The sequence below is a fragment of the Arachis stenosperma genome, chromosome 4 (genome assembly GCF_014773155.1).
Source record: "Arachis stenosperma cultivar V10309 chromosome 4, arast.V10309.gnm1.PFL2, whole genome shotgun sequence".
Taxonomy (NCBI): domain Eukaryota; kingdom Viridiplantae; phylum Streptophyta; class Magnoliopsida; order Fabales; family Fabaceae; genus Arachis; species Arachis stenosperma.
The window spans coordinates 24,570,723-24,581,397 of NC_080380.1; the positions used below are offsets into that span (position 1 = coordinate 24,570,723).

The window sequence follows — 10,675 nt, forward strand, 5'->3', positions numbered from 1 at the left end:
CCAACCTCTGGGAATTGTGGTAGCAGCATTCAGAAACCACCTATTCAGGCCAACAATTTTGAACTCAAACCACAGTTAATATCACTGGTGGAGAACCATTGTTCATTTAGTGGGAGTGCTAATGAAGACCCAAACCAACATCTCACCAAATTCCTGAGAATTTGCGATACTGTGAAGTCCAATGGAGTCCAGGATGATGCCTATAAACTGCTCTTGTTCCCATTTTCACTTAGGGACAAGGCAGCTAAGTGGTTGGAATCATTCCCAAGGGACAGCCTAACAACCTGGGATGAGGTGGATAGCAAGTTTCTAGCACGTTTCTACCCCCCACAAAAGGTCAATAGGCTTCGATCTGAGGTTCAGACTTTTAGACAACAAGATGGTGAGACGCTCTACGAGGCATGGGAGAGGTTCAAAGAATTGACAAGGAAATGCCCACCAAACATGTTCCCTTACTGGGTGCAATTGCATATTTTTTATGATGGACTTTCTTATGAATCAAGGAAGGCTGTAGACCATTCATCAGGAGGTTCATTGAACAGGAAAAAGACTGTGGAAGAAGCCATTGAAGTGATTGAGACAGTGGCTGAGAATGAGTACTACTATGCTTCGGAGAGACACAACACTAAGGGAGTCATGGAGCTGAACCATGTTGATACAATTCTAGCCCAAAACAAGGTGTTTGCCAAGCAACTAGCAGAGCTCACAAGGAAATTAGACACAAAGCAAGTGGCTGCAATACACACACAAGATCAGGAGGAAGTAAGCATTGAAGGAGGTGATTGGGAAGAGGCCAACTATGTGGGAAATCAACAAAGGCAATCATATGATCCACATTCCAACACTTACAACCCAGGATGGAAAAACCACCCAAACTTTGGGTGGGGAAACCAGCAAACCCAACCCCAAAACCACAAACCTTACAACCACAACCAACATAACAATTCCACATACCAAAACTCCAACCAAAGATCATACCAAGCCACACAAAACACTTACTCCCAACCACCATATCATGGCCAAAATAACCAACCTGCCCAATCTAATCCGAACCAACAATTTCAAGATCAATTAAACAGGATAGAAAGAATGCTTGCAACCATGAGTCAAGACATAACCGAATTGAAAGCCTTTAAGGAAGAAGTAAATTCCAACTTGCTAAACCAAGGAGCTGCCATCCAGAAGCTAGAAAATCAAATTGAGTACTTGTCTAAGCAAACTCCTGGACCAAGCGTTTCTCATACTACCAAGGCTATTGCAAGGGAAGAATGTAAGGCCATAACCCTCAGAAGTGGAAAGAAGCTAAAGGAGATCTCAAAAGAAACCACAGAGGATGAAGCAAAGGAAAATGTGAGAGACAAGGAACAGGAACAATCTTTTACACCGTCTGCAACAAAAGAAAAAGAAAAAGAGGTCCTGAAGCCTTATACACCCAAAGCACCATATCCTCAACGTTTGATGAAAAGTGACAAGGATGGCCAATTCTCCAGATTCTTGGAGATTTTCAAGAAGCTTCAAATCAACATTCCGTTTGCTGAGGCAATAGAGCACATGCCACTCTATGCAAAATTCTTAAAGGAATTAATGACCAAGAAGAGAAGCTGGAGAAATGAAGAAACTGTGTTGTTGACTGAAGAATGCAGTGCCATCATTCAACACAAATTGCCTCAGAAATTGAAGGATCCAGGCAGTTTCCAAATTCCCTGCATCATAGGAGAAGTCATGGTGGAGAAGGCCTTGTGTGACTTAGGGGCCAGTATCAATTTGATGTCTCTAATAATGATGAAAAGAATGAAGATTGAGGAAGCCAAACCAACAAGAATGGCCCTCCAATTGGCAGATCGAACCTTTAAATTCCCTCATGGGATAGTTGAGGATCTGTTGGTGAAAGTGGGAGATTTTATATTTCCTGCTGATTTTGTGGTGTTAGATATGGAGGAAGAAGCCAAAGCTTCAATCATTCTGGGAAGACCCTTCCTGGCTACTGCTGGAGCCATCATAGATGTCCAAAAGGGTGAACTCACTCTTAGATTACATGATGAGAAATTGGTGTTTAACGTATTCAAGGCAATGAGCTATCCATCAGAATCACTAAAGGAATGCATGAGGGTGGATGTAGTGGACATTGCAGTACAAGAAACCTTTGAGGAAACAACAAAGGAAGTGGCAGAGGAGGAGTTCACCAAGGATATAGAAGTTAGTGACATCAAGGCTGCCGAAGCAACCATGCCAAGCATGCCAGAAAGAATGAAAGAAGAGAAGGAAGCACCAAAACCTGAGCTCAAAGCATTGCCCCCTAATCTCAAGTATGCATACTTGGGTAGTGATGAGAGCCATCCTGTTATCATTAGCTCTGCCCTGAGCCAAGAACAGGAAGAAGAATTGATCAAGGTGCTACAAACCCATCAAGATGCCATTGGATGGACCCTAGCTGATTTGAAGGGGATAAGTTCATCCATATGCATGCATAAAATCTTGTTAGAAGAGGATGCTAGACCCTCCATTCAAGCTCAGAGAAGATTGAATCCCGTCATGAAAGAAGTGGTACAAAAGGAGGTCATGAAGTTATGGCAGGCAGGGGTAATCTACCCCATTTCTGATAGCCCATGGGTTAGTCCCATCCATGTAGTTCCCAAGAAAGGTGGCATAACTGTGGTGCCAAATGAGAGGAACAAACTCATACCCACAAGAACTGTCACTGGGTGGAGGATGTGCATAGACTACAGGAAGCTCAATGAAGCCACCAGAAAAGATCATTTCCCACTCCCATTCATGGATCAGATGCTTCAAAGGCTTGCAGGACATGCTTACTATTGCTTTCTGGATGGATACTCAAGCTATAACCAGATAGTAGTTGATCCAAGAGATCAAGAGAAAACATCATTTGTTTGTCCATATGGAGTTTTTGCGTATAGACGCATGCCCTTTGGACTGTGCAATGCACCTGGCACTTTCCAAAGGTGCATGCTGTCCATCTTCTCGGACATGATCGAAAAGTTTATTGAAGTTTTCATGGATGATTTTTCTGTGTTTGGAAATTCCTTTCCTAGCTGTCTACACCACCTTGCCTTGGTGCTTAAGAGATGCCAAGAGACCAACCTAGTATTAAACTGGGAAAAGTGTCATTTCATGGTCACAGAAGGAATAGTTCTTGGCCATAAAGTGTCTAATAGAGGCATTGAGGTGGACAAAGCTAAGGTGGAACTCATTGAAAAACTACCTCCACCAAGTAATGTCAAGGCAGTTAGGAGTTTTTTGGGACACGCTGGTTTTACAGAAGGTTTATTAGAGACTTTTCTAAAATAGCCAAACCTTTAAGTAACTTGCTTGTCTCTGATACACCTTTTGTATTTGATAAAAATTGCATGCTAGCCTATGAACTTTTGAAGCAAAAACTTTCCTCTGCACCTATCATTGCCCCACCTGATTAGAACTTACCTTTTGAACTGATGTGTGATGCATCAGACCTTGCTATTGGGGCAGTGTTAGGACAAAGGAAAGACAATTTGGTACATGTGATCTATTATGCCAGTAAGGTCTTGAATGATAACCAAAGGAATTACACAACCACTGAAAAAGAACTCTTGGCAATAGTCTTTGCATTTGACAAATTTAGATCCTATCTCATTGGATCTAAAGTCATTGTTTTCACTGATCATTCAGCTTTAAAATACTTACTTGCTAAACAAGAATCCAAACCAAGACTTATTAGATGGGTTCTTTTGTTGCAGGAATTTGACATTGAAATCAAAGACAAGAAGGGTGTAGAGAACAAGGTGGCAGACCATTTATCAAGGATACCATGTGAAGAAGGAAGCACACAAAGCACACATATAAATGAGTGCTTTCCTGATGAACAACTCATGATAATTCACAAAGCACCCTGGTTTGCAGACATAGCAAACTTCAAAGCCACTGGGAGTTTGCCGTTGGAGTTTAACAAGCATCAAAGGAAGAAATTGATAAATGATGCCAAATACTTTATCTGGGACGAACCATACTTGTTCAAAAAATGTTCGGATGGCATACTCAGAAGATGCATATCAGAGGAAGAAGGAAGGGAAGTCTTATGGGACTGCCATGGTTCCACTTATGGAGGACACTTTGCAGGAGAAAGAACAGCAGCTAAGGTGTTGCAGTGTGGATTTTATTAGCCCACTATCTTCAAAGATGCAAAGGAACTAGTGAAGCACTGCCATGAATGCCAGAAAGCGGGGAACCTACCAAGAAGAAATGAAATGCCACAACAATTCATTCTGGAACTTGAATTGTTTGATGTATGGGGGATAGATTTCATGGGACCCTTCCCTACCTCATACTCAAATAATTACATTCTTGTGGCTGTAGATTATGTCTCCAAATGGGTTGAAGCGATAGCAACTCCAACCAATGATAATAAAGTAGTCATAAACTTCCTCAGAAAACACATTTTTTGCCATTTTGGGGTTCCAAGAGCAATCATCAGTGATGGAGGAAGCCACTTCTGCAACAAACCATTAGAGGCATTGCTTCTAAAATATGGAGTCAAACATAAGGTAGCCACACCATACCATCCACAGACAAGTGGGCAAGCCGAAATATCTAATAGGGAACTCAAAAGGATCTTGGAAAAGACTGTGGGAGCTTCAAGGAAGGACTGGTCGATTAAGCTAGATGATGCTCTTTGGGCATATAGGACAGCTTTCAAAACACCAATTGGAATGTCTCCTTACCAACTAGTATATGGAAAGGCTTGCCATTTGCCACTGGAGTTGGAGCACAAGGCATTCTGGGCCTTGAAACTCTTAAACTTGGACAGCAAAGCTGCTGGAGAAAGAAGGATGTTGCAAATTCAAGAGTTAGAAGAATTCAGAGCTGAAGCTTATGAGAATGCCAAAATTTACAAAGAAAGAGCAAAGAAGAAGCATGACAGCAATATAGCCCCAAGGAAATTTGAAGAGGGACAAAAAGTATTGCTCTACAATTCTAGGCTGAAGCTATTTCCAGGGAAGCTAAAATCAAGGTGGTCTGGACCATTCCTTGTCACCAAAGTCTCCCAATATGGACAAGTAGAAATCATGGAAGAAAAGTCACAAAGAACCTTCACTGTGAATGGTCAAAGACTCAAACATTACTTGGGAGATGTAGAGGAGAAAGACAAGGTTAAATATCACCTCAACTGAGGAAACTGACCGTCAAGCTAATGATGTTAAAAGAGCGCTTGTTGGGAGGCAACCCAACCTGAGGTAACACTCTTTTACTGTCTCTTTTATTTGTTTCAATAAAGAGGGTAAAGTAGTTTCTGTGCATTGCAAAGAATTAAGTTTGGTGTTTCACACCAAACAATGAATTTGTGGATCAATAATTCAAAGGGGAATGTGTGACTCTAAGTTTGGTGTTCCACCATAAAGATCAACTGAACACAACAACCTTTGAATTATATGAAAGGAACAACCATTCTAAGCAATCACAGAAATGCTTAAAATCCTTAGCAGCAACTTCATTCCAAGGAAAACTCAAGGATTCAAAGAACAGAGAAGTGAGTAGGAGACTAAGTTTGGTGTTCACACACCAACTTAAGACTCAGACACTTGCCCATATATAGTTGAGCTAACCACTCAAGTGCTTGAGAAGCAAGCAACTTCATCACTCTTTGCAGGAAAGGAACAAGGATCTTAGAAAGAACATGAAGCAACAACTAGGAGAAGAAGGAGAAATCAAATTGTTTCCTGGCAGCAAAGAGAAAACAAGAAATTTCACAAGGTGGTGTTGCTCCTTGACCACTCTTTAAAAGGCAAACAAAAGCATGCTTGTTCTGGTTTAAACTGTAATTGTTGAATCTTTCTGGAATGTGAAGTTTTTAGTATGTTAGTCTGTTTACTGCTTTGAATAAAATGAATGCCTAGATGTTTGGATATAACTCCCCCTTTTTAAACAAATGCTTGCCATGCTTGTTCTGTTTCCAAAAATAAAAGAAAAGTTGGAACAAAAGTAACTTGGCTCAATTAGTGACAAATCAAGTAGAATTAAGTGGGGGTATGCATGTTTGATTATTTAGTTAGCTCACTGGAAATTGAGTGTAGAATTATCATTTTTTGTGTAGAAGTTGAATACTGTCTATGGATCTTGATGAATAAATGTCGTTGGCCATGAAAAAGAAAGAAAAAGAAGAAGAAAAGCCACTGAAAAAGGGCAACCAAAAAGCAAAAGAATTAAGAAAATAAAGCTAGGCACCAATGGTTTGAACTTTTGAGACATATGCCTGTGGTGTTTATGTACTAGGATCTGCTTGGATGAATAGGTTCTGTGGAGTGTTTCAACACTTGGTAACTTGGGTTAACTAACCCGGGATTATCAACCAAAAGTCCATTATCAAGAGCAACCTAGCTACAAAACATTTAGTTACACAAAGAGGTGCTGGGCACCAATGTCTCAAAAAGAAATGTGAACTAAAATGCCTGTAGTGGATATGTGTACTGCACTAATAAGAAAAAGAAAATGCCAAAGGCTTGTGCAACACATGACACTGAGCAAACAAGGAGCAAAAGAACTCTAAGAGAAAGAAAAAAAAACAAAGAAAGGAAAAAGTGCCAAGGACATAAGAATAACAAGAGGCCATAGCAGTGTTTGATGGATGCAATGAAAAAGTGATAATCCTCCCTGATAAGAATGAAAAAGTGATGCTACAACTTTCTGCATAAAACCCTTCTAATGAACTTCAAATGCTTGCTAATATAGCCAATGTAATTGCTTTTTGTTTCATACTTTCTTCTCAATTATCTCAGGACTTGCTTAGGGACAAGCAAGTATTAAGTTTGGTGTTGTGATGCCAAGGCATCTTAGGATAGTTTCACTAGCATTTTCTTGTTAGTTTTAGTTGTTTTATGCATTTTCTTGAGCTTAAAGTAACCAATAATGGTTAAATGAACAACAAAGTAATGAATCATCCAAGCAGTATAATTTTGATGCAAATTCCATGAGTTTTAGTTATATTATTTGAATGCTATGAATGGAAGAATTCTCATGAAATTTTGCAAGACTTTGATGCAATTGTTTGGATGATTTCAGGGAAAAAGAGGCTAGGCAAAGAAGCAACAAAATCAATAAAGGAAGCTTGAAGATCACATGTGCCAAGCCATATAATGCAGAAACTGGCGTTTAACCTCCAGTTTAACCTTAAACTGGAAGTTAAACGCCAGAATAAGGAAGTGCACCAAAGCTGAAAGTGGCGTTTAACCTTCAGTTTAAGGTCAAACTGAAGGTTAAACGCCAGAATCATGAAAGCTGAGCAAAGAGGAAACTAGCGTTTAACCTCCAGTTTAACCTCAAACTGAAGGTTAAATGCCAGAATGAGAATGGCACCAAGAGAGCTTCTCCACGTTTAACCTCCAGTTTAACCTCAAACTGGAGGTTAAACGTGTTCGAACCATATCATGCACCAGGAAGCCATTTCCACGTTTAAGCTCCAGTTTGACCTCAAACTGGAGCTTAAACGTGTTCGACCCATTTACACTCCTGGGCTACTTTCTTCATTCCCACGTCCAGTGTTCGGCGTTTTTGCTCCTCCAGGGTTGCCTTCTCATTTCCACGTTTAAGCTCCAGTTTGACCTCAAACTGGAGCTAAAACGTGTTCGACCAGAATTGCCTCCAGGGTTGCAATCTTCATTTCCACGTTTAAGCTTCAGTTTAACCTTAAACTGAAGCTTAAACGTGTTCGATTAATTACCCTCCTGGGTTGCTTTCTTCCAATTCCAAGTTTAAGTTTCAGTTTAACCTTAAACTGAAACTTAAACTTCAACTTAAACGCCACTTTTGAAAGGGTTTCTGGGCCAAATATATTGAAGTTTAAGTTAGCTTTTGAGCACAAAGTTCAACTTAAACGTATTATGGTATGAAACCCAATTGAATATCATGGTTTATGGGATTGGACCTGAAGAATTGATGAGCCTGGAACTTCAAATTGTTGAGTCTTGTGTCATTATTTGTTTATCACTAAGTTTGCTCAATGAATGTTACAGAATGGGATCACAGCCTCATCAGGATTATGGACCATAAACTCAAAGCAAAAGGAAATCAAGGAAAAGCCTCAAAGCCCAAGAAGCACAACAGAAACTCAATTTAGAAAGTGTATAAATAGGATAGAATTTAAGTTAGTGAGGAACCTTGGACACTTTGAAATTTTTTTTATCTTTTGTAATTGAATTCAGAGCTATGACTCACTAAACCCCTTTCATTGGGTTAGGGAGCTCTATTGTAATTCAATGAATCAATAATAGTTTTATCTTCTTCTTCAATCTTTTCTTTTGAATTTTGTTAGAAAGCTTCTCGATCTAATTCCATTGGGTAGTTGTCTTGGGAAAGAAACTACCCATAATTGGAATCCTTCGGAACCTTGGGAAAGGAATGGAGGATTCATGCTAGAGAAGCTTTCTCACAGTGAATTGGATTGGGGTTTGGATGGATATTGTGACATGTAATCCTACCAAATTATGGTTCATGAAACTGTGTGGTATAATCAGTGATCAAGCATCATCTCTTCTTATGAACATTTAAACCAAGGGATTGGGAATTTGTTTGTTTTTAGAGAGAATTGGTGAGCCAAGGAATTGGGATCCAATCATATAAGATTGCCAAGCAAGATTCAATGAATGCATTGGTTGAGGAAGAGATGAAAATGTTTTGATTCGGAGATTTCAATATCTCCTGACCCCAATGAACTCCCCATCTCTGATCTACCTTTTCTACTTACATTCTGCAATTTCAATTCATGCAAATCTTCCCCAATTCCCTTTTAATTTCAGCAATTTACTTTCTAGCACCTTAATTCTCGCAATTTAAGTTTATGCAATTTCCATTCCTTGCAATTTACGTTTCCTGCCACATTTACTTATTGCAATTCTCATCCACAAGTTGATTCCACTCAACTAAACAAACTTCTAATTCGAATTGCTCATTCAACCAATCCTTGTGGGATTCGACCTCACTCTATTGTGAGTTTTTACTTGACGATAACCGGTGCACTTGCCGGAAGGAATTTTGCCGTTTGTGCAATTTCCTATAATCGTAGCATAACAAGTTTATGCGCATCACAGAACCAATGTATTCAGTTCATTGGTGAGCAAGGGAGGTTCATCCTCCCAAGTCTCATTACCAAACAGCTTGGCATTCAGCTTCATGATTGTTCCTAAATACTGGGCTACTTGCCCTTCAACAATGTCTTCATCCTCTTCAGAAGATGAATAATCATCAGAGCTCATGAATGGTAAGAGAAGGTCCAATGGAATCTCTATGGTCTCTGTATGAGCCTCAGATTCCTTTGGTTCCTCATTAGGGTATTCCTTACTGATCATTGGACGTTCCCTGAGGTCTTCCTCATTGGGATTCACGTCCTCCTCCTCCTCTAAGGTTTCGACCATTTTGATTAGATCAATGGCCTTACACTCTCCTTTGGGATTCTCTTTTGTATTGCTTGGGAGAGTACTAGGAGGAGTTTCAGTAATTCTTTTACTCAGCTGGTCCACTTGTGCCTCCAAGTTTCTAATGGAGGTCCTTGTTTCAGACATGAAACTGAGAGTGGCCTTTGACAGGTCAGAGACTATGTTTGCTAAGCTAGATTGATTCTGCTCAGAATGCTCTGTCTATTGCTGAGATGATGATGGAAAAGGTTTGCTATTGCTAAACCTATTTCTTCCACCATTGTTATTGTTGAAGCTTTGCTTCTGTTGATCCTTCCATGAAAAATTTGGATGATTTTTCCATGAAGGATTATAGGTGTTACCAAAGGCTTCACCCATGTAATTCACCTCTGCCATTGCAGGCTTCTCAGGATCATAAGCTTCTTCTTCAGAAGATGCTTCTTTAGTACTGTTGGATGCATTTTGCAATCCATTCAGACTTTAAGAGATCATATTGACTTGTTAGGTCAATATTTTGTTCTGAGCTAGTATGGCATTCAGAGCATCAATTTCAAGAACTCCTCTCTTCTGGGGCGTCACATTACTCACAAGATTCCTCTCAGAGGTGTATATGAATTGGTTATTTGCAACCATCTCAATGAGTTCCTGAGCTTCTGCAGGCGTTTTTTTTAGGTGAATGGATCCACCTGCAGAGTGGTTCAATGACATCTTGGAAAATTCAGACAGACCATCATAGAATATATCCAAGGTGATCCATTCTAAAAGCATGTCAGAAGGACACTTTTTGGTCAGTTGCTTGTATCTTTCCCAAGCTTCATAGAGGGACTCACCTTCTTTCTGTTTGAAGGTTTGAACATCCACTCTAAGCTTGCTCAGCTTTTGAGGAGGAAAGAACTTGGCTAAGAAAGCCGTGACCAGCTTATCCCAAGAGTCTAGGCTATCTCTAGGTTGTGAGGCCAACCATGTCCTAGCTCTGTCTCTTACAGCAAAAGGGAAAAGCATAAGCTTGTAGACCTCAGGATCAACTCCATTGGTCTTAACAGTATCACAGATCTGCAAGAACTGAGTTAAAAACTGATAGGGATCATCTTATAGAAGTCCAAGAAACTTGCAGTTCTGTTGCAGTAGAGAAACTAATTGAGGCTTTAGCTCAAAATTGTTTGCTCCAATGACAGGAATTGAGATGCTTCTTCCATAGAAGTTGGAAGTTAGTGTAGTAAAATCACCAAGCACCTTTCTTGCATTATTGTTGGGTTCGGCCATAATTGTTTCTTTTGCTG

The 10,675-nt window shown here is 39.9% G+C and overlaps 1 protein-coding gene and 2 non-coding genes across 3 annotated transcripts; 2 read left to right on the plus strand and 1 right to left on the minus strand.

Annotated features, from left to right (window-relative positions):
- Positions 1-342: 342 nt before the first annotated feature.
- Positions 343-446, minus strand: LOC130977534 (small nucleolar RNA R71). The gene has a single exon (XR_009085223.1). It is a non-coding gene; the product is annotated as a small nucleolar RNA R71 (small nucleolar RNA).
- Positions 447-4,700: 4,254 nt separating this feature from the next.
- Positions 4,701-5,162, plus strand: LOC130974784 (uncharacterized). Its single transcript, XM_057899636.1, has one exon. It carries the CDS (start codon positions 4,701-4,703, stop codon positions 5,160-5,162), a length of 462 nt encoding a protein of 153 aa, XP_057755619.1.
- A 4,995-nt stretch (positions 5,163-10,157) lies between these two features.
- On the plus strand, positions 10,158-10,265 carry LOC130978103 (small nucleolar RNA R71). Its single transcript, XR_009085766.1, has one exon. It is a non-coding gene; the product is annotated as a small nucleolar RNA R71 (small nucleolar RNA).
- Positions 10,266-10,675: the final 410 nt, after the last annotated feature.